The sequence below is a fragment of the Brachypodium distachyon genome, chromosome 1 (genome assembly GCF_000005505.3).
Source record: "Brachypodium distachyon strain Bd21 chromosome 1, Brachypodium_distachyon_v3.0, whole genome shotgun sequence".
Taxonomy (NCBI): Eukaryota; Viridiplantae; Streptophyta; class Magnoliopsida; order Poales; family Poaceae; genus Brachypodium; species Brachypodium distachyon.
In genome coordinates this window covers 27,486,888-27,509,143 of record NC_016131.3, presented here as the reverse complement: position 1 = coordinate 27,509,143, position 22,256 = coordinate 27,486,888, and the positions used below count along the sequence as shown (strand labels likewise).

Here is a 22,256-nt window from a genome sequence, read left to right as displayed (position 1 = left end):
AATTAATTGGAGAATTCTGCTAGTACCACGCTCGACTGATTAAAGAAAGAATTCTGCTAGACTGAATTGTTGTTGGCTAGGGATGCGGTTTCTACACCGCTCGTGCTGTTTTCAGTTCACAGTTTGATTCTTTTTGAGTGACACATCCGAGCGGGGAACAATTTTGCTGCTAATTTGCACAGGTGATTAACTAGGGATGGGATGGGATAGTGCATTTTCTTCGCCGTTTTGGTTGCTGCTGTTTTCAGTTATAGTTGTTTTTTGAGTGACATCCAGATGTAGGACAATTTTTTTGTACCAAGAGAGGAAAAAAAAACGGCAACAGCAGAAGCTAGTAAGCTTATTCATACAGTTCAGGTTTCTCGGGGACAGATTCGCTCCAGTTATGTTTGAAAAGGAAAAAAAAAAACTTGCTGTATTTTGGCAATTGAGTTGATGGTGCTCGTCTCTCGGACAGCAAGTAGCTAGCAACTGCACGCAAAGCCTGATTCAACGAGAATAGCCATATCCACTCTCTTTTTTTCTCTCAAAACAAATCCCCTGCCCAACCTGGTATAGCGGACAAGACTTGCCTCGATCTGGAATTAAATCCGGGGCACTAATCGGGTAATTCGGCATGTGAATATGTGATTCTTCCGCCTGCCCACGCAAAACGATTAAGCCATCTCCCTGCCGCTACAGCACTGTCGTTTCAGGTAAATTCCCTCTCTAGCTGAGTTTTACTGACGTTTAGGATGGATCAGCGAGAAGAGTAATACTAGATCGATTTGCCAAAATGCTGCCGGGTTTGGTGTCGAGAGGGCGGGTGGTAGCTAGGAGGAGAGTGGAGTGTACTGGCGTCACTGCCTTTACGGTTGCTGCTGACTGCTTTTTTCAGCTCTCTTGTTTTTATGTGGCCGTCCCACAAAATTTTGGACGTCTTTTTTGCATTTTCCTGGTTGCTTGGACTGTAGCGGCGCCTCTAGCCTAGCCTAGCCTAACCTAGGGTAGTGCACTAGCTAGGCTAGCTAGCTCTAGCTTTGCCCCGTACGTGCCACAGTACCAATGCCACTACGTTTTTACAGCTGTGTGCCCATTCGGTTCGGCCATTCCTCGATCCACGGAAGCAGAAAGGAAAAATGTACTCCTTACGTTTTTACAGAGAAACGTGGTTCGCCAACACAAAGAAGATTTCAATTTAGTTTGGGTCAATCATCGATCTCAGGATTTCATGTACCGAACGCTGCCTGTTTATATACGTAAGCAGCTGCATGCAAGCTAGCGACAATGGACGTTCCCGTTGCTTGGAGAGGCGGGGAACTCATATGCATATGGACGATCGAGAAGGAAGGAATCGAAGAAGTGAATTCGACGGGAATTCGAGTCGATGCATGGGCACTGTGCGCGAGAAACGGAGGAGGCCCTTGTCGAAGACGAGAGTACCTTTGCTAGCTGCTCCAACGGCGCCAATGCATGCATGATTAAATTGTCCTGGGGAGCCGAAGGAACCGAACGACACGCTAGCAGGGCATGCCACACATTGCAACGGCATCGAAGACACACCTGATGGACGACGACCTAACGTACGTACGACGCTGTTGGACTGGATATCAGTAATCCCCACAATGATTAATCTGTACCCCGTCCAAATCCAACAACCGGTGACACGCCACGCATGCACGTTTTCGCACTGCATGCACGCATGCATGCAGTACTAGCTACTAGAGCACAGCGTATAGTGCATTGCATGCATGAGATCCACCAAGCAAAGCAGGCACCTGGGCCGATTGATGGTCTCGATCCACAAGCCAGACGGATCCATCCATACATTGATCCATCGAGTAGTCCTAGTACGATCGACGCATGTGATGTATCGACGGATGGACGGACGATGGCCAATAAGTGCGACCTAGCTAGGTATAGCAACTGCATGCATATATACTGATAGTCTGAAAAGCATGTGACCGGGGGGGTGATGTTTTATGGCGCCCCTTGTCCTGGAGCCCCGTTTCGTGGCAAGGCCTGGCTAGGGCCGCTATAGGGGTCACCATTTCGGGCTTACATACACGTGATGGGGCACGTACTTGGCTATGTAGCCCTTTAACCTCATCCAGATTTCGAGTCAAAAAAGAGAAAAACGCCCATGTGAATTCAATTCCATCGATCCATACGTGGGAAGAACAGAATTGGTCGAATTATTGTTGTGCCATGTGATGTGAGGGTCGGAGCTCACATGAGCTTTTTCATGCATGCTAGGCAAGGATGATATATAGGGCTTATTGGAGTAATGTACCTCTCCCACCTGGCTTGCTGAATTGCATTGCTTGACTACATGAGGTGGTTAATTGAAGACCAAGAATGATCCATCCATCCATCCCTTGGACCGTGCACAACACATGGGATCGTACGTACTTGGACGTGATCCGCGAGCACATTCGTTACCGATCGAGGTAATTCGATAGGATCGATGGATGGATGTTGCTGAGATATATTTTCCCACTTTGTTTCAAGAAAGCATTTGGACCTCGCAACGTCAACATCACAACAATAGATAGATGGATGAGATCGGTAACCTGGAATGCATTGAGTTGAATTTGAGAAGGGAGATTGTCCAAACGAATTCAAAGAGGGCAGGCCCTACAACATGCAGCATGCATGCATTGCATTGGTGTGCCTTTGTCGTGGCCTAGTCAATTACCTGGGGAATGGATAGAGGGCCGGGGTCCATGTGCATTTTGGCGACTATTGCCTTTATATGCTTACCCTTGAGAGTACTACGGGGCTTGGCCTTGGTAGATAGATATGCCCGCTCTATGTATGACAATCGCCATCATGCTTTAATTTGTACGTCCAAGCGTGACTATACCTGTCATTTTTAACAAGATCACGTGTTTTAGAAACGAGTGTGCGTGGTGATGTAAAAACAGAGAGTTGGGCCAAAGACCCTTGCCGGCCAGGCCTGATGCACTGTTACGCTACGTCGGAGCTCCCGAACCCCGCAGGCGCAGGGTGGCCCGGTCGAGCTCCTTGTAATAAGGCGGCTGATGGCATGTATGCCATGCTACCAAAGCTGGTGAAAATATTCTGAAAACAAGCACGCCTTTTTTTGATCCAAAGGTTAAAGTTTTGAATTTTAAATATTTTCAATCGTCTATGGAATTTTCTTAGGTGGGCAATCCTTATACTCCCTCCGTCCAACAAAGGATATCTCAAGTTTGCCAAAATTTGAATATATCTAGACATAACTTAGTGTATAGATGTATTCAATTTGAATTTTTTTGAATTTAGTCAAAGTTGAGACATTCTTTTTTGGACGGAGGGAGTAATAGTTTTGCTCGAAAATACGTGATTTTGCTATAAGCAGTAGCACTACCGAGACCGTGACGAGTTTTTTTTTCCATACGATCTATTGATCGGGTTCCATTATTAAGAATAACGGAACAACCCAGGTTCACAAACAAAACACACATAGTTCGCACATACTTGTTGCCGACCGCAATCTCAAGAACACACGCCAGGTCAAGCTACAAATTAAAGCAACAACTGAAAAGGAACGATAACAGACGACTTCAGTGAACATCCCACGGCTTGAGTTTTAGAATAACTGGCAGCAACCATTTTTGCCTCACACATCCTGCAACAGGGCTTCGTCCTCTCCGCAGAACACCTGGCTTCTTAGTTGACATCAGCATTCGTCTTGTCCAATAGCCTGGGCACATCCATCCTCGCCTGCATGGGGTGGTGTCGCAGCGCTTCCTCCTGAAGACCTCCGGCTCCGTGTCGCAGCATCTTCCCATCGCCACCCAGCTGGAGCCCTGCCCAATATTTCATGAAGGCGCAAGCATAACAAATTATTTCAGCAGGCGACCAGATCAATTTATGTTCAAAGCAAGCACGATTGCGTAATTTTCAAATAGCCCAACAAATCGCAGCACAAGACCAACTACTTGGAGATTCCTATTCAGATTAGTGTAAGAATCAATCCACCGAAAGTACGGTGAGAAACAAGTGGGACGGCTATTCACTCCCAAAGCTAACCCTACAATGCTACAGGTATAGCGAGCTGCAACACAGTGAAAAAAATAAGTGATTTATAGTCTCATGTTCAGAGAAAAAGCGACAAGTAATAACCCCATGCCAGTTTCTACGACTCATATTATCTTTTGTAACAATCGCGTTATGCCAGATAAGTCACAGCCAGATTTTAATCTTCAAAGGTATCTTAGCAGACCGTGACGAGGTGAACACGCTTTTACCGAGGTTGAAATTACGTGGTCATTCGAAGGTTCGCGTATCCGGATTCTCTCTTCTTCTGCGCGAGTCACTTGCCGGAGCAGCACGCCAGCACCGGCGTTGATTTTAACGGAGAACGCGAATGCCGACCCTTCCGGCCGCGCGCGCAGATGGTTGTTGTCGGTGTCACAAGAAGAAGATTGTTGGTCTCCAGTCTCTGAGATAAGAAGAAGAAAGCTTTTGACACAAGCTCAGCGCAGCGCAGCGAAGTGGAAGAAGAGGAGTCGAGGCGTTGCTGGACCGAGACCGACAAGAGAAGAAGGCAACAACAGTCGGGCAGTCGGCGGCAGCCCCTGTACGTGGCCAGCACGTGACCCCTTATCGTCCGTACGCCGGCGGGTCCCATGCTCGCAGTCCATCCAGATCCCGGCAGGGCCCGCATTGTCAGCAGGACGGCCGGCCGGCCGGGCATCGTTGCCAAGATGAAGTAGGAGTAGTATTTTCACCATGGCCGTCACACACACACTGCACAGTCTCTTCGGTTCAGGGTCGACGTTGGGCCGGGACCGTATGTGGTTCACGTGGCCGGCGTTCACTGTCACTTGGACGGGAGACACGCATCCCGTTGCCAAACCCTCGGGGGACAGCCCTCCAGCGGGTGCCTGCGTGCAGTCCTGACTGCTGCCATCAGTCTCTCTCAATCACCGCCCTGGCTTGGCTCCAATCCATCATCATGCTGCATCTGGCCATAGCCGGCCGGCCGGCGCCAGTGGGCAACTGGAGCTATCTACGCCTGCGCATCCATGTGTGTTCTGGCAGCAGAGCAGAGTCGACAAGCGGGCGAATTGGCAAGTGCGAGACCACCACCGCACCACCTTGCCCGGACCCCTCTCCTCCCCTCTGCCTCGTATTGTCTCCATCTGGGCTGCGCAGAGATCAAGATTCGACAACGGACCGGATTCGGTCAATGGATTTGGCAGTGGTACATACTAGGATGGTTTCGACTTTCGAGAAACCAAAGAGGAGAGCTTTTAACCGTCATTGCGATAACACGTGGACTGGGATTAGATGATAACCTACTCAACTCGCAGTATTTGCCAAGATCAAGTAGTAGTACTTTCAAGTTTGATTCATTGATTCAGTGCCACGCTTTGCCACACCTCAACTTGAGATTGCACATGATCATGTACGAAGACGGTCATTCCTGAAAGTTTCAGTTCGACCACCAAAGACTGGAGTGGCACCCGAATGGACGGATTCACATATTGCAGACAGTGGATTACTCAACAACAACAACAACAACAAAAGCGTGCACACAAGGTGTGCTCTCAGGTGCACAAATCCAGATAACCATGTTCTGCACAAAGAGTAGAACGAAATGTCTGAACAAATCAAGTTAGCCTCGACTACATGAATTACAACAAAAGCATCGATAGGAATCAGAAAACATCACAACATGACGTCTTCACTTCAAGCAAAGCAGAAATATGCGTGTTACACACAGACAGAAGCTAGAGTAAAATGCTTCGTGGTTACCTGCAGGCTGCAGCGCATGGCAGCACGCCCTTCATGTATCAGTGGATGGATTCGGACCCAGCAACGAACAGGATGGCCACTCATTCATGCCTAGCGGCCATGCTGAACGAGTACCACATCAGCCTCCGATCAGCTCTTTTGCTCTGGCCACCAGAGCCGGCAGCCCTTCTGAAACCACCCCGGAGCTGCCGAAGAACACCATGTACTTCTCCACGCCAGACAGCGTTTCCATCATTCTGCCACCCCTGAAGATGACTGCGTAGGGAGGGCAGAGTTTCAGGATGGATACTGTGAGCCCGAACAGCAGCCTTCTCGTATTTGGAGACTCATCAGGACTCGGCTTCTTGCGAGCGTCGAGTTCACGCACCAGTTTCCTGACTAATGTCTCACCATCTCGATACAAGTCGAGAACACGGGCGACGCGTTCAGCTGGACAGGCACTGCATATCTGTGAAGCCAGGCCGATTAGGGCCTCCATCTGCTTCCCCTCAGCATCCACAATTCTTCCCAAGACCTGTATATAATTATACGGCCGCACAAATACATGTGAGATAAGAAATACGAAATGATAGTACTGTATGCACCAGAAAGTAATTATTGCAAAAATTAGATGCAAAACATCTGTTCCCAAGAATTCGTAAGGAGTTGTAAGTTCAGAAAACTCACCACTGTTAAGGTTGACAACAGGTGACTGTCACCTGGATCTTGTAGGAGCAGCACTTGCCTGGAGTTTTCGCACAGACTCTGAAGCAGACTCGCCGCTTGGTATATGTGCTCGCCACGCTGAAGCTTGTTCGCAAGATCCTTGAGAAGCTCCTGATTGGGTTCGTGCAACATAGCAGAACAGTTGTCAGGGCTCTCCATTGCCAGCATTGCAAGTGCTTCCCCTGCATCTCCTCGCAGTGGTTTCTCGGATTCATCTTCCCCAATAAATTCTTGTACCAACTTGTCAATGATATCTTTGATTTTCCCAATCTTCTCCCTTGTTTTCTTCTCCATGGCGAGCTCGGCAATGATATTCATCGTCAGCTTCCTTTGTTCTAGGTTGCTCGATGAATTGCCCTCCAAGATCTCGGCGAGGTTGCCAAGTAGGAAAGGATTCTCAAAGAGCTCTTCCCGGAGTGCTATGCCCATTTTTCCCTTGACGCTCGCAAGCTTGGCAATTAATGTCAACGAAGAAGTGGCATTCTTTAGTCGTTGCTGTTCTGTTGAGCCAGTAGTGCAGCTTATGAACCCTATGATCATTGGAAGGAGGATTTCTGTTGCTCTGCTGATTTCTTCGCAGTTGTGGAGATCATGAGCAAGCCCTTCAAGGATTTGCATTCCCAGTGCAGGGAGCGAGTCCTTATCTATCTTGTCCTCATGTGGGATGGATCGCAGTCTCCCGACGTGCCGCAAGAATCTGCGTATCCCTTCCTTCAGAAAATTGAAGATTTTGCAAAAAAGAGAGCACCTTTGACTGTTGCGTTCTGCCTGGTTTGAGGAGGCTTGCATTGCTGGTGCCCCTCCCTCAATGTCCAGCGGTAAAGAACTGTTACCTTCCACTGTTGGAGAACCTGAACCATGGCTTTGCTGATCAGCATTCCCTCCCTCAGTGTCTCGCGGTAAAGAACTGTTACTGTTCACTGTTGGAGATCCTGAACCATGGCTTTGCTGATCAGCGTTCCCTCCCACAATATCTCGCGGTGAAGAACTGTTACCGTTCACTGTTGGAGATCCTGAACCATGGCTTTGCTGATCAGTATCCCCTCCGTTGCCGTCCATTACCTGGGACGAAATGTCTTGTATCACCGGTTGATCTTGGGCTTCAAGAAGTGAAGACACCATCTGCATGGTGTCACTGATACTGACGATCCGTAGATATGGAGCAAGATGAGCGGCGACCTTTGCGGCGAGTAGCCTGATATCTTCATCTTTCGGGAGTGTCCAGCCCAACATGCTGATCAACGTGGTCACTGCCTTGTTGGAGGTAGTGATTCGTGAGACAAGCTCTTTGTTTTGGAGATCTGTGATGGAGCTGGAGGCCTTGAGCCGCTGCAGAAAAGAGTCCAAGATTCGGACGGCAGCGCGCTTCTTGCCCCATGAAACGGCGTCAGAGTTCAGGGAGTTCAGAGCAAAGGTAACAAGGTCCATCTTTGAAACATCAAACACACTTTCTTGCAAGAAGGTGTCATAGGCTTTTTCATAATAGAGATCGACGGATTTCATCCCCAAATTATCTACAAGTCCACAAGCAAGGGCCAGTGATCTCCGAAGCAAGAAGGAAAATGACTCCAGTATGCACGCCATCATATTTAGTGTCCCTTGGCACAACACCATTATGTACAAGACCTTCACCGCCAGCTTGATGTTTTTGTTCTTGGTGTCTTGAACTTCAATCTTGTTATAGAAAAGCCACCAACACGAGAGCATGATGCGTGCCAGAGCCAGTGGAATTTGTAAGTTGCCTAGCACAAATGGACCTAGCAGTACCAGGAAGTTCATAATCCCAAACTGTTGTAATAGTATCAAAACTGTTGCAACGAAAAGTATGACAAGGAATAGTTGTGCCGCTACTTTAATCTCTTTGTGAAGTGGACAAGCATTACCCGGTGATCCGAACCTCGTTAAAATATAGATCATGGTCCATTGAGGAATAAGTGTGTAACCCATCCAGTTAAGCCAGTAATCTAATTCTGCATAGTGCATTGCAACCCCACTTAGTAGGAGTGCAGCTACGGGACTAAGTTGCAACAGTATGTGGCTTTCCTTCCTGCTGATGTATCCAACAAATATGTAAAACCCCAACATGCGTACTATCACCAGTGACACCACTAAAACAAGGACACGAGAACCTGGAACCTGGAACCCCAGCATGCCATTTGGAATGATATCACGTGACAGCAACATCCACAGGCATACCGTCATTATCACTGAGTTCACAAAATATAGAGATCCGCTGTTATTGCCTATGGCCACCCTTTTGAGCTTGATGCCTCCTGTAGTCTTGAATAACAACCGGTCATCCGAGCTGCTTTGCCGGCTAAACGCCCTGTACATGCCCAATATATAAACAAGTGAGCTGTTGGTTGATGATGTAGACATTTTTATCAACAAGATAATACACTAACTATTAGGAATAAATTTCATAGAACTACAAATTTTGTGGCAATGGTATCACAAAACCACATGCGTGTCTAATTTTCCCACAAACCACGACTTCTGAGACATCGCTTTTCAAATAACCAAAAAAAAATTGGTTTAAGTGTTTGACGGTGTTTCCAATATGGCGGCTATGCACGATGCAGCAGGTGGCAGAGGTGAAGTGCCTGACGCGGATCATCCTGGTGTGGTCGTCAGGGATAGTCTATGTCATTGTGCTTACACTGCTCGGAAACTACGTCGGGCTCCCGGCGACGCAGACCAACCGTTGGTTCATCACCTCATCGGACTTCCAGATCCCACATGGCTCCTTCATCTTCTTCCAGATGCTCGCCCTAACATTCTCAATCCCACTCTACGGCCGCCTCCTTGTCTCGTCCATCTACTGCCTCACCAACCGCAGCAGCGGTATAACCCTACTCCAGCGCATCGGCATCGGCCTTGCCCTCTCCGTCGCCACCATGCTCGTCTCAACCGCAGGAACGTTCCAAGGTCGTCATCCTCGTCCGTCTCCGACGATGATGCCATGGTGCTGGTTGGTGCCTTAACTGCCGACGGGGTTGTCGGAGGCATTCAGCACCATCGGACAGGTCGAGTTCTGCTACAACCAGTTCCCGAAGAACATGCACAGCGTCACTGGCATGCTCTTCTTCCTGCTTCCACCATTGCCAGCTACACCAGCGGGCTCATGGTGACGATGGTTTGTCAGGCCACCTGCGTCAGCAGGCAGGACTGACTATCGCAGGACGTGGACCCTGCTTACTGCGGGCATGACCGCTGTAAACCTCATCTACTCCATCACCTGCGCAAGGTGGTACAGGTTCAACAAGTCCCAACATGCCGCCAACGCCGGAGACGACGACCGTCACGGCGGAAACGAACTGACCGATGGGGCCGCCTTGCACCTAATGAGCTGCGGGAAAAGTTTTACTCAAAAGTGGTGGTTCTGTGCAATAAAAAACAAAGCTGTGGGTTTTTCCATCCCATGCCCCCAAAAATGGTTGTTTTAGTCAATTTGTTTACTCTAAAGAAATATTCCTCAAGAAAAATTGGGAAAGCAAGCATGCAGCACAGACGAATCTAGCCGTGGGTAACTTTAAGTTTCTCAACTGTTAACTGAGGTTCAAAGGTCACAGTACGAACTAAGAGCATATCCAATGGGCTACCCCAAATTTTGTCCGGAAATGCCCATTTTTCGTACGTCTGGGGAGCTACTGGACATGTGTCCACCCGGTGTCCGCCCCCATCACCCAATGCTGTACACCAAACGGACATCTACATGTCCGAGATTGACATTTTTTGCATTTTCTGTTATTTGCACACATGCATACTTTGTTTGAATTTTAAAAAACATACAAACGAATTACATGTCTTGGTACCGAATTTGAGATTTAATTTTACCTAGAAACCTTGTTGAGGACAAAGATGGACCTTGTGGGCGGTGGAGCTCAGCGCGGTGTAGAAGCCGGCAAGCGTCAAGAATGGCATGCGACGGCAAGGTCGAGGTGGTGGATCCGTCAAGCTGTGCGTTGAGAGGCCCTAAGCGAGGCAAGCAGTGGCCGGGATGCTCCAGAAAGAAGTTTTCTGAACTGAAAACTAGCCTGCTTTGCTAGTTAACTGAACTTCAGTTTTCTGAACTAAATCTCTTTCTCCGAACTGAAGCTTAAACTTGCACTATTTGAAAATGTGTAACTTAATTAAGCCAAAAACTACAGCATCCATTATATATATCATATGGACTAAGAACATATGACTAAGAAATTTCAGTCAAATTTCTCACCATTAGGAGGAACGAAAGCAAAACAAAATGGATATAGTAGAAGCTAAACCTGAAGGCAGTGCAGCGAACAAATTTAAGTACTGATTAGTAGCAGCAAGCAGATTAGTAAAGAAGGGGAGATTCCCTAGTAGAAGCTAAACCTGAAGAAGAAAGAATTGGAGCTCCATAGATGGATTGCTTTATCAATAAAATGGTACTCTAGCAATCCGGCGGCGGCGGCAGGGGCTCGGGCTCGGACGGCGCCTCCTCAGCAGCAAGGTCATCTCCTACCACGGTGGCGGCAAGGGCTCGGACGGCGCCGGCGGGGGTCCTTCTTCAAACTCCTCGCGGCACCCGCGTGGACAGCAGCAGAGGCGCGCCGTCCATGGCGGCTAGGGCGCGGGGAGGCGAAGGGAGGCCGCGGGGCAGCCTCGGCGCCCGCCGTCCATGGCGCCTGGGGCGCGAGGAGGAGACGGGTGGTGGCAGGAGTCGGCCTCCCCTTGCCGTCCATGGCTGCTAGACATGGGGATGCACTGCGACTTTTTTTTTAGCCTCAACTGCGATACAAGCTGTGCAATCGGTTCAGAGGCTAACACACGCACGCACACCACAACTCACACACCGGTTAACCATCTTCGGCAGGACGCTAAACGGGGTACCTCTCGTTTTAGGAACTAGAGCCCAAAAAAAAATCTCTTCAACACTTGGGTTCCTAAATTAGGGAGGCCCCTTAGATGAAGCCATCTAGCCCCCGTTCCTGGAGGCTCCTATTCCACTTTTGCATTCTTTCTCCTCCTTCCGCCCGTCTTCTTTCTCTCTGACCGCCTGTGCCGTCGGTTGAAGTCGCCGGTCTGCGCGCTGCTCCCGGCCGCCGCCGTCCTGCACCGCGCCGTCGCGCCTCAAGCTCCGTAGCGCCGCCGCTCGCCCGAGCCTTGCCCGCCGCCGCCCTGCACTGCGCCGTCGCGCTCGCCCTGGCCGCCGCTGCATCCCCGCCGCCGGCCTTCGATCTGCCTCCGCGCTCTGCTCCTGGACGCCGCTGCCGCCCTGCACTGCACCGTCGCCTCCGCCGCCCACGGCCGCGCCTGTCGGTCTCTGCGTGCGGGGAAGAAGGGCACCGTGTTGTCCCCGCCGTCCCGCGATCGTGCCCCCCGCCACTGCCGCCACCAGTGGCATCGCCGATTAGGCCGCTGCTCTGCGAGCTCGTGGGGAAGAGTCTGAGAAGAAAGGAAAAAAGAAAAAGAAAACATATAGCGGCTGTGGGACAGGGGCACTGCTGAAGATCTTTGTTTTTTTTTACCTAAAATTTGAGGGAGTCTCTGAAGGCTGTTTAGGGGCCTTGTTTTAGGGGTTTTGTTGAAGATGCTGACTTCCGATGTCGAGAACTTCGGGAACGGCGGGCACGTCGTCTTCTCATGTGGCTCGCGGAGGTAAGACTGATGCACCTGCGAAATTTATTTGGGGACAAAGCCCTATGAGACGTCCAAATATTCGTTCCCTCTAGGAATTGAACACGGGACGGGTTGTAACTAGGTACTGCCAGCCAACCACTGAGCTAGCTGCTCGTTCTCGATTGACTGCGAGTTGGGAAGGAGGTGCCGGGGGATTCGGTTTCACACGGAGAAGTGAGCGTGGGAAAAAATGAGGCCAATGCCGGACAAAGCCAGGATATCAGACACTCTCGCTTGCCTCAAATTTGAGAGAGGTTTGAAAATTGGTCCGACAAAATGTCCGTTTAGGATAGTTCATTGGGTTGTTTTTCTGGACAACATGTCCATTTCGAACAAAATGGACATCGGGTGCGTTTGGGTAGCCCATTCAAAATGCTCTAACAGTGTTCAGAAAAAAAAAAAAGAGAACCCGTTGCCACGGACGGAAACGAGTAAAGATTTCCAGAAAAATGGAAGGGTACCTGAAAGATTCCAGGAAGACTATGGCAGTGGCGACCCAGAAATCATCGCCAAGGTGCTCTGAGAACCCGCCGAGCACAACAACGGTTGCCCAGATGAATGCAAGGGTGCCGAGGGCGTTGCCCAACCTCTCTAGCAAAGCTACGAAGCGGACAAAGACGCTCGTCCATTTTTGAGCCTTCATCATCTCTATTCCCGAGCTCCAGCCACTATAACGAGGCAAACCCCTTCGTGCTGGTTTTACAGGACGGACCGATGAGGGTGCAGGCCATGGCGGAGCTTTTCTAGGCCAAAGTGGGCTGGCAATCCCCTTATTTGTGCAACAATTAAGAGAATTAGAGCGAGGTTTGGTACTTAGTTTATGTCCTATCTTTTGTGCTTAACCACAGGGACATACAGTCGGGACAATTACCACAATTCGTGCAAGTCGAGTTCAACCAACATAGTGGGTGTAACCCCAGAATAGACACATTTCCGTAGATCCAGCTAAAATAACCTGCAGACAGTGTACAAAACCTCTGCTCAAAAGAGCACAAATTCAGATGACGATGTTCTTCAGCTACAGTACAAAGAAATATCTGAACAAGGTCGCAAAACAGAAGTTTCCATGTCAAATACGTCGATATTATCAGAAGCATTACAAAGTCTTGACTTCACGCGAAGAACTGTAACCTGTTCCCCCACCAGATCAACTTCTTATATATAACTTCTACTGTTGCCTGTACAAGTACATTGTATAATGTCAAGAGAACTGCAATGCAAGTGTAATTTGTCCACAACATTGCAATATCTAAATATGTAAGTGCTGGCACATATTAAGTTTTAAAAAAGTTACCCCATATGTTGATGCATATGTTTACATTTTACAATGGACCCGTCCCATGTGTTATCATGCAGCTAACTGACAAGTGACAACCCAGGTTTTGTTTGCAGTTTAACATGGTTTTAATTATCTTGGACATGTTTGCTTTGTTTTCAGCTACTTCAATGCAGAAAAGATAATTCAAACGACAGTGTACTGTACGTGTAATAAAAACCAGGGGGAGAAGAATAGATGATAACAATTAACAACGCAGTATCTTACTTGTGAAGACTTTCCATGGCAACTTCAAGTTTTTTCACATCAGCACCAACTACTTCACTTGTCTTCTCACCTTTGTGATAGAAATGGAATGTTGGCTGTGCAAGATCCAGTATGAGTCAAATACTTGCAATACTAACTAAGGTTAAAGGTTGGCAAAAAACCATGTTTTTATAAAAACACAACTACACAAGCATGCTGGTCAAACGATGCTACTATAACCATGGCTGCCTTTCAAATGAAACGAACAAACACACATGGAAGCATACCATGATTGAAACATAGTATATGATCTGATCTCTAGCCACGAAAACATATCCAAATGCATCATTTACTGTGAAATCGAATGGAATTGGCCCTACTATTTAGTACTCCCTCCGTCCAGTATTAAGTGTCGCAACTTTGTCTAGATACGCATGTACCTACACACTAAAATGCGTTTAGATACATGCGTATCTAGACAAAGTTGCGTCACTTGACACCGGACGGAGGGAGTGTATCATAAGAGTGAGAATAAAATGTCATGAACTACAGTTTAAGATATGCAACTTACCACAGAGAATATTTTTAGATCACTTAGCTTATTTCCAAATCCGTCCTGCAATACCAAAACAAGAAGAAAAGGCGAGTGAGAGAGCAGTTATACTGTTTGAAACGCATTTCATATTGCCTGTGCTAACAGTTGTCTTGGCATTTCCTCAGTAGGATATTTCAGTTAACAGAGTGATCAAAACCACCGCGAAGCATGTGTCCCTTTACATATAATCTTGAGTTTTGGATATTTTCTACTGAAAGTCCAATGCAGCTACACAGCAACTCGTAAGTCAAGATGGCCTACTCCAAACAAATGAGTGCCTCCATCCATGGAAACAAGCAATACTTCAGTGTGGAATGTTCTATACAAGCTAATTTTGCCCTAGTGAGACTACAAGGGCCTTATATCCGCAATATCCATGTTACCTGGGGTAAACGATGACCTAGAAATTCATAGAACTAAGAGCAGACAAGTTCCAAAGCAACTTCCACAACAATCATGATAAATGTGTGATCACAAACTTGAATCTTTGTAATGCTACACAAACTTGAATCTTTGTAATGCTAGAAAGCTGACAAACCATGTGGATTCAACCCAAGCAAGCACAGCTTCAAAATTTATTTTAACTGGCATGGTTTAGCAGCCTAGCAACAAGAAACAATTACTGGTCGTAGCACAATTTCACACTGTTGTACCTGAACAAATCGTCTAATTAACACAAGGAACATAATACGATGATCTTTGGTAAACAGAAGGTTACGACTAAGGACAAACGCACTGGAGCAAATCCACCAATCAATCTAAACAGTGCATAATTGAAGGGAATTTGTTAGCAGATCACCATCCCAGCAAAATTTAAATCCGGACACTTACCATGTCGATGTCGACTTTGTACACAGGGATCTTGGGGTACTGGTTGCTCAGCTTGGCAATCACAGGTGCCATCGCCCTACCTGCAAACGCGAAAACAACGGAGTTGTAGCACTCTGGGCACTAAAATCCCAAGGCATGGCACGAGACTGGCACTTACAAGGGCCGCACCAGACCGCCGTGTAGTAGAACACGGCCGGGAGCTTCTCATCTGCGAAAGCGAGAGCGACCACGTGAACAAAAAAAAGAAGGAACGAACGAACACACACCCTACTACCAAACGTGTCTGAGAACCAATCAGCGAAGCTTGAACGAGCGAGAAGGGAGGGGGGTCGGCGTCGCACCTTGCACCTTGGAGTGGATGCTGGCGAAGGAGTCCGCCGAGCCGACGACCACCATGCTTGATTCGCCTGCGAGAACGGAGAAACGGTCGGGTTCAGGAACCACGCGGCGGGGAGAAATCGGGGGAAGGGAGGCGTGCGAACGTACCTGCAGAGGAGGAGAAGGGGCGGCAGAGGGCGGGAAACAGAGGTGGCAGCCTCGTCGTCGGGGAGGAGAAGGAAGGGCGGGGCGCGGCGGGGCTAGGGTTTATGGCGACGGGGAGAGGGTGCTGGCGCTTGGGGGCGGTGACGAAGGGGAAGAGGCGAGGTAGACGGCAAAGTCGGCGAGCCATAGTGCGTTGCGGACTTGCGGTACAAAACGATTTGCCACTCTCTCTGGCCTCTGTATAGCTCTTGGTCTTGGACTCTTGGTACGTTAAGCCCACTACGATATTATGGGCCAGAGGCGACTCATGGGCTCTTGGTTGACATCATGTCCTGTTAAAAAAAAGTAAACAACTCGGTCTTAAAAAAAACAAGTGCTACAGTCAAAGGGTCTGATACTTAAATTACTATTGTTATTAACTGAAATCCCAGTGAGATTTGATTTTTCACAACAATAGCAATTTATAGACGTTGCTTGGAATTAATATTTACTAGTAAAAGGAGAATGGAAGATAGCAAATCGACGCTGGCTGCAATCATATCGGGCATACAGACAGGTTCAAGCGCATGACCTGATCTCAACATTCGTTCTCAAAGGCATGTTAAGGACAAAAGGTAGCGGTGTGATGGATAATACTACTGCCAAAAGTAAACATTTCCAAGCAAGACATGGCAACATCATTCAACTTACTGTTCAAATGCAGATTAACATAACCAAGTAACTGCATGTAGAACCAGCATTTTTTGATAATCCCCATAACACGGACAATACTACCAATAAACCAGAATACTATCGTAGATCACAACATTTCTTCTACTTAGGTCGGCTTTTGTTTCTTGGGCATCCTGTAACCACCCACGACGCAGGCATGGTCACGCTCGAAGGGCTCCAGGGTCACCTGCTCCGAGGGCTTGAACTGATCGGCCTTCAGCTTCTCCACTTCACTGGCGAACACGGCCTCAGCAGGCATGGTGGAGTCAATACAGTTCGCCTGACCAGAGAAATGGAATGTCAAATCAATACCAACTTGGAATTGCCCATAATGCCGTGCAGTAGTTTTTAGATATGGAATTAGCAATTACCTTGATTGAAATGACAAAGTGACCACCATTCTTCAAGAAGTATGAAGCATTAAGGGCTAAGATCCTAGCCTGCAGGACATGGGATAGTGTGATATATGGTTTAAAAATGATTAACATTCTACGAATATTCAGACTGGCCATCTTAGTAAATACCAAAGTACCAAACGCATGCAGCGAAGGCATGTTTGTTGTTCAAGCTGAAATGTGAATACTAAAAACAAAAGAATGAACCAGTACAGAACATTTTTGCAAATAAAGGACAAAAATAAGGGATTCATTGAACAGATGAAAATGTAGCCCACCACACAACTTCGAACATTGATACAAAACACTGGAATGATGACAATGCCACAAAAAAGAAAGCAAACTGAGTTACAGACTCGGATGACTCACAATAGGAGATAACATAATTCTGAGTGTGTACAGATGCTGTGCATGCCACACACAATATTAAACCAAAAGATAAGGAACAGATTTACACCAACAAGGTTAAAACACCAGACAAAATCAAAAGAAAAAACAACAGTGCACAAATCAACCTTCCAAATTGAAGGTTATATTATACACAGGAGATAAACAAGCAAATAACTGCAAGCCATCAAAATGGAAATCAACTGCTAATTAAGGAATTCTAGTACAGTGAAATTCAAGAAAATTGAACGTATTGAGACCAAAAAAAATAGGCAAAACAAATGGCATTTTTGGGCATAAGAGCATCAGAGACTCGATTTTGCATCATACATTATGATGTCCTGAAGGGGAATCCGAGTTAGTTCATCATCAGTTAAGCTCCAATGCAGCCACAGAGAAACAGGGAAGAAATGCAATCTGACAAACCATAACAGTGAACCAAAATAAAATAAAAACAGAGCAAAGAGCTGCTCGGCTAAAATTATATACATCCAGAGACAAGGCAAACTGCTGCAAACCATTACAATGGGGTCAACTGATGTATAACTATGGCCAAACTAAGATGAACAAATGGAGAAAGACAAATAGTAAATGAATTAGTAACAGGCATAAATGCATCAGAGACTCGATTTTGCATCATCCATTTTGATGTCCTGAAGGGGAATCCGAGTAAGCTCATCGTTTGCTAGGCCACAAAATAACCACAACATGATTAAACCATAAAACTGAATATTATATACCACAACAGGTCCACCATAAGCAAGTAATTATTACGGACAGCTTCGATGATACAGTTTCCATGATAAGTATACCTGGTCAGGCTGCGCAACATCTGAGAAGATAACATCAACCATGCCGACCAACATCCTGTACTTTGCAGGGTGCCTAGCATCCTCAATGATGGGAATGACATTGGTCCTCTTCTTGGCCATATTAACGAGATCCCTGCCACTCCGGTGCGAGAACTCCACTGCATAAACCAACCCAGTCTGCAAGGTACAAGACTTCAGTAAGATAACTCACACAAATGGAAACTAATGACCATTGATTAGTGTCTATGATATCTCACCGGTCCAACAATATCAGAAACATGAGACACTGTTGTTCCTGAGGCAGCACCAAGATACAGCACACGAGTACCAGGAGCCTGAAATAAGAAAAACAAGGTCAGTGTCAGCTACAAATAACATAATGGCTAATTTACACAGCAAGGTTTCGAACACAAAAATACAAAGAGAATGCACAACAAACTTACAATCCAGATGTTGTCAACACCGCCAAGCACCGCAGCAGCCAGCTTTGATCTGAAGGGGTTCCACACCCTGTACTCAACCTTGGTCCCGTCCTCATTCTGTAATACGAGAGCAGAAATGAACATACTTCGACATGTACAATGAACACAACACAGCAGCAAATCTAACAACAGAAGTAAACCTTATTGGATGATATGCTATGGACAAACAATTCCACGGTAGCTAAGCTGATTTAACCTATTCGCATCAGACTCAGTCCCCGAGTAGCACATAAATGGGCACCACATGGAGCATATAAGAGTGAAGCAAGAGCAGTATGTACGGACCTGGACGGAGACGCGCTTCTCGCCGTAGACGGACTCTCCGGGGACCATGTTCTTGGTGCAGAGCGCGTCCTCCTTGGCCTTGGCGATGAAGACGCCGTCGTGCTTGTGCGGCACCACGACCACCTTGCTCCCGCCCTTCATGCCCGGTCCTCCTCTTCCCCCACGGCCGCCCCTCGGCGTTCTGCCTCCCCGGCCCCTACCCCCGCGGCCGCCGCCGTCGCTTCTCCCGCCGAACCCCCTCCCCCCGCGGCCGCCGCCATCGCTTCTCCCGCCGAAACCCCTCCCGCCGCGTCCTCCTGCGTGAAGCGAAACATCCTCGCCGGTGAGATTGAAACGAGTATATGCAGAAGATGAAGAGGAAGGCACAGGCTAGGGTGCCGGGAGATTACCTCGTGCCGGTGCCCTCATGGTTTCGAGTAGTGCTTGTAGTAGCCGCCGCCGAGGAGGAAGACGAGAAGGGAGGCTAGGGTTTTTCTGGGGGTTAATACACGCCGCCGCGGGAGGAGAGGATTTTTATAGAGGGGAAGACTAGGCTCGTGTTTAAAAGCGGCCCGTTACTGGGGAGAATGATGAAGCGGGCGGAACAACTGACGATGGCCTTTAGGCCCAATATGGCTGGCCCGTTTTGTGGGAAGGATGGTGAAGTGGACCGAGCAATACAGGGCTAGCCTCATTGCAGAGTACAGTACTTTTTTCCGTTTTAAAACGTTCTAGTTTGTCCCAAGTCAAGCTTGTTAAAGTTTTTCCCCGCAAAAAAAAAAGCTTGTTAAAGTTTCATGAGGTTCAACATCTACAATTCTAAGTTAGTCTTGTTAATATTTTCATACTAGTATATTTTAGCACCATTGCATCCGTAGGAAGCAGAACTATGAGATACAGCATGATAATAAAGTGATACGTTCACATCATGGATGCAGGATGGCCTCTAATTTGTGGCCTACAAAGGCATACATTTTATTTATTTTTTCTACAACGGCGTACTCAATCTGCGGCATCTCTTCCTCGGCGGGGCAGAGTGCTCAGCCTTCCGCGCGACACACGTGGCAGAAATAACGGTGTACGGAGGCAACCGTGATTCCCAAACCAGTTCAAACTCCATCGGCAGAGCAACAGATCCTGCGATAATATCTCCAAATCCCAACTTAGGCAGCAGCTCACCTGATCCTCCTGAAGAAGAATCACCATCAACCCTTTCAGCAATCAGCAGCATAACCCGAACCGAGCCATTATCAGACAAGGACGACGAAAACTCGGTGATATCCACAACGCCACCTCTCTGCAGAAGCGCCGTCGGGCGCTCACCGAAGGATGTCAGATTAGCTTCCATGACAGTCTTGTACAGCTTCAGGACACGGGTCCAGAACTGCACACTCAGGTTGCCTCTCAGCATGTTTGAATACACGTTCAGATGCACGAGCGAACCCTGCATCATCGTCGCCAGCTCCTTCCCTATCAGCGCCAGCCGCGGGTGCTCCCCCGGGTCGGCGCTCCCGAAGGCCAGCACCTTGAAGAGATAACTGTACTCCTCTTGCGAGAAGCCGTTAATCCGGATCGGGCTATTATTGACTGTTCCGAATCTTGCTGCTTTCTCGAGTCTACTGATGATCACGATCTTGCTTCCTGCAGAGGTGAGAGTCGTGAGTATAGAACGGAACTCGTGCCATTCTTTATCGTCGATGTCCGATCGAAGCTCGACGACAACCAGAGTTCTCACGGGCGGGGAAGTGAATTTGGTGCTGTCGAATTCTCGGATCTCGCTTCCGTTGACATGTAAAATGGAAGAGAAGCGGCCGCGGATGCGATCGTCGCAGCAGACGCTGGAGATTAGAGTCTTCTTGCCTACCCTGCAGCCGCCGATGACAGGCAGCACGGCCATTATTGGAACCGCTCCCAAATTAACATCATCCTGTAGCATCAAGATGTTTATGATCTGCTGCCTCTCGACCTGGCGGCCAAACATGAAGCCGTCAACGAACAGGTAGCGGCTATACGGGCTGCGAGGCATCCGGTCGAAGCCTGCCAGGAGAGTGACGAACTCGGCCATGTTCGCTGCCGCCGCTTCCAGATTTTCCAGTGCACTCTGCACATCCTTGCTGCTGCTGCTAACAACTGTAATGCTACTGCTGCTATTGAAACGGCGGGTGACAATGGGGAAATATTCCATGGTGTGAGAGCCACTGACCTGATCCGACTGATCTGTAATTCTGATCTGTTCTAAGGGGCTGTAGGTGTCCAGGGCCTCGTATCCTTGGTACATGGCTTCCATGAGCAACTTGAGCTGCACAAGCATCTTTGAATTCGTGATGTGTCGTGCCTCGGCCTCCTCCACGACGGTGTGGACTCTGAGGAGGAGGCCACGGAGCGATTCCAGGTTCTTCTTGTTCTTGAGGCATGCCTGGTTCCTGTATTTGCTGATCAGGAAAGACACGAACCTGCTGGTTAGCTCGCTTGCTACTGCGGAGAGAGCAGTGTCCATGGTTGCTGTCGGCTATAGCTAGCTCTGTTTGTTGTTTCTTGGCAAGGGATTTCTTGCTGTGCGTATGAAAGAGTGCGTGTTAACCTGGAATGATATTGACACGGTCGCAAATAGGATCATAATAATTCGCATAATACTCCAATTGTCAGGAACATGACGTCTGAGGCATGAGACGTGGAGAGCATGCAGTTTACACGGGAGCGACAGCTCGACAGTTTTGGTCTTCGGGAGCAATGGCAGTCGGAAGCATCTTTGCCTGCGTGTCATTGGGTGGTGACTTGTGAGACCGTGAGAGGAAAGACCCAACAAGTTTCTTGACTTAAATTTGTTGTACGGATGTATCTATTTTTAAAAAGCGTTTAAATACATGTAATATTTCAACAACGATTTAGAATCGGAAAGAGTACTGCTACTGTAGAAGGAAAGCTCCTCCACGCGCAAGCAATGGCCGTGAGCCTGTCCCAGATGGGCCGGCCACTGGCAGTCTGGCACCATCTATTTATTTAGCATAAAGAAATGAAAAAAAAAACAAGAAAAAGAAGGAAAAAAAATCTTCAAAGCGTAGCTGGGCCGGTCCAGCTAGAGGCCCTCTTGAGTCGCCAGCAGCGATGGCTGCCCAATCAAAAGGCACTAGCTCGCAGCCCATCAACAGAACAGTTATCAACATGGCATAGCCCACTGGACGCCGTCATGACCTCTTTAATGGTTTTAATTTTGGTTCGAGTTCAAGGGAAAACCAAACTAACAAGGCAAGAAAAGGGAACCTAAGTTTTGGCATCGCAAGCCGAATGAAATAGAAACCTCGCAAATGTTCACGCCGTCTGATCAAAATTCTCTAAAAATTTGAGGGTGAGTTTGGTTAAAGTTTCGAAACTAGTTCGTTTTTTTTTGGGGAACTAGTTCGCTTTTAGTTCAAGGGGGTGGACGCTAGAAAGTGAGGATTGGCCACCTCACAGGAGAAAAGGAAAAAAAAAGTAAAGTGAGAATTGGATGTCCTTTTCTTAAGACTCGAATTGGATCTCTAAAATAACTAGGCCTTCCTTTTTCTACTGAAGGAAAATCACATTGATATGCATTTCTATGCATGATGACTGCCATCCCATGACAAGGTTTGTATACTTTCTGTAAAGTTAGCAATCTTGGCTCTTGAGTAGCAGTGTTGGGTGGTTGGCCAGATGACC

At 47.8% G+C, this 22,256-nt stretch overlaps 4 protein-coding genes and 2 non-coding genes across 9 annotated transcripts; all 6 read right to left on the bottom strand.

Annotated features, from left to right (window-relative positions):
- Positions 1-5,491: 5,491 nt before the first annotated feature.
- LOC104585439 lies at positions 5,492-11,424 on the bottom strand. Of its 3 annotated transcripts, none has more exons than XM_024456605.1 (3): positions 10,291-11,424; positions 6,415-8,779; positions 5,492-6,262 (listed from the first exon to the last, which is right to left on the bottom strand). In XM_024456605.1, exons 2-3 carry the CDS (start codon positions 8,653-8,655, stop codon positions 5,867-5,869), a joined length of 2,637 nt encoding a protein of 878 aa, XP_024312373.1. In that variant the 5' UTR covers positions 8,656-8,779; positions 10,291-11,424; the 3' UTR covers positions 5,492-5,866. The 3 variants fall into 3 exon arrangements, with proteins under 3 accessions (XP_024312373.1, XP_010240475.1, XP_010240483.1); XM_010242173.3 differs by having other exon boundaries at positions 10,321-11,424; XM_010242181.3 differs by having other exon boundaries at positions 10,810-11,424.
- Positions 11,425-12,949: 1,525 nt separating this feature from the next.
- Positions 12,950-15,753, bottom strand: LOC100823442 (thioredoxin O, mitochondrial). Of its 2 annotated transcripts, XM_003563313.3 has the most exons (7): positions 15,531-15,752; positions 15,386-15,451; positions 15,202-15,252; positions 15,045-15,124; positions 14,190-14,234; positions 13,640-13,734; positions 12,950-13,274 (listed from the first exon to the last, which is right to left on the bottom strand). In XM_003563313.3, the coding sequence occupies exons 1-7, from the start codon at positions 15,712-15,714 to the stop codon at positions 13,265-13,267; spliced, it is 531 nt and encodes a 176-aa protein (XP_003563361.1). In that variant the 5' UTR covers positions 15,715-15,752; the 3' UTR covers positions 12,950-13,264. The 2 variants fall into 2 exon arrangements, with proteins under 2 accessions (XP_003563361.1, XP_024312385.1); XM_024456617.1 differs by lacking the exon at positions 12,950-13,274 and having other exon boundaries at positions 13,636-13,734; positions 15,531-15,753.
- A 389-nt stretch (positions 15,754-16,142) lies between these two features.
- Positions 16,143-19,007, bottom strand: LOC100846789 (probable mediator of RNA polymerase II transcription subunit 36b). Its single transcript, XM_003563304.4, has 7 exons — positions 18,989-19,007; positions 18,600-18,895; positions 18,276-18,371; positions 18,090-18,167; positions 17,833-18,009; positions 16,610-16,678; positions 16,143-16,518 (listed from the first exon to the last, which is right to left on the bottom strand). The coding sequence occupies exons 1-7, from the start codon at positions 19,005-19,007 to the stop codon at positions 16,345-16,347; spliced, it is 909 nt and encodes a 302-aa protein (XP_003563352.1). The 3' UTR covers positions 16,143-16,344.
- Positions 17,322-17,396, bottom strand: LOC112270280. The gene has a single exon (XR_002962675.1). It is a non-coding gene; the product is annotated as a small nucleolar RNA snoR60 (small nucleolar RNA).
- Positions 17,634-17,708, bottom strand: LOC112270279. The gene has a single exon (XR_002962674.1). It is a non-coding gene; the product is annotated as a small nucleolar RNA snoR60 (small nucleolar RNA).
- Positions 19,008-19,406: 399 nt separating the features above from the next.
- On the bottom strand, positions 19,407-21,155 carry LOC100838047. The gene has a single exon (XM_003560373.4). It carries the CDS (start codon positions 21,073-21,075, stop codon positions 19,567-19,569), a length of 1,509 nt encoding a protein of 502 aa, XP_003560421.1. The 5' UTR covers positions 21,076-21,155; the 3' UTR covers positions 19,407-19,566.
- Between the last annotated feature and the right edge of the window lie 1,101 nt (positions 21,156-22,256).

What these genes read in the sequence shown, in the direction of transcription:
- LOC100838047 (XM_003560373.4), bottom strand. Translation starts at nt 21,075, where the DNA reads ATGGACACTGCTCTCTCCGCAGTAGCAAGCGAGCTAACCAGCAGGTTC.
- LOC100823442 (XM_003563313.3), bottom strand. Translation starts at nt 15,714, where the DNA reads ATGGCTCGCCGACTTTGCCGTCTACCTCGCCTCTTCCCCTTCGTCACC. An exon ending in ACAAAGTCGACATCGACATG is followed by an intron (nt 14,235 to 15,044) that starts GTAAGTGTCCGG and finishes TTGGTATTGCAG; the next exon opens with GACGGATTTGGAAATAAGCT. An exon ending in ATCTAAAAATATTCTCTGTG is followed by an intron (nt 13,735 to 14,189) that starts GTAAGTTGCATA and finishes GATCTTGCACAG; the next exon opens with CCAACATTCCATTTCTATCA.
- LOC100846789 (XM_003563304.4), bottom strand. An exon ending in ATGTTGCGCAGCCTGACCAG is followed by an intron (nt 16,679 to 17,832) that starts GTATACTTATCA and finishes CATGTCCTGCAG; the next exon opens with GCTAGGATCTTAGCCCTTAA. An exon ending in ACTTTGTCATTTCAATCAAG is followed by an intron (nt 16,519 to 16,609) that starts GTAATTGCTAAT and finishes TTCTCTGGTCAG; the next exon opens with GCGAACTGTATTGACTCCAC.
- LOC104585439 (XM_024456605.1), bottom strand. Translation starts at nt 8,655, where the DNA reads ATGACGGTATGCCTGTGGATGTTGCTGTCACGTGATATCATTCCAAAT. An exon ending in TGTTGTCAACCTTAACAGTG is followed by an intron (nt 6,263 to 6,414) that starts GTGAGTTTTCTG and finishes AATTATATACAG; the next exon opens with GTCTTGGGAAGAATTGTGGA.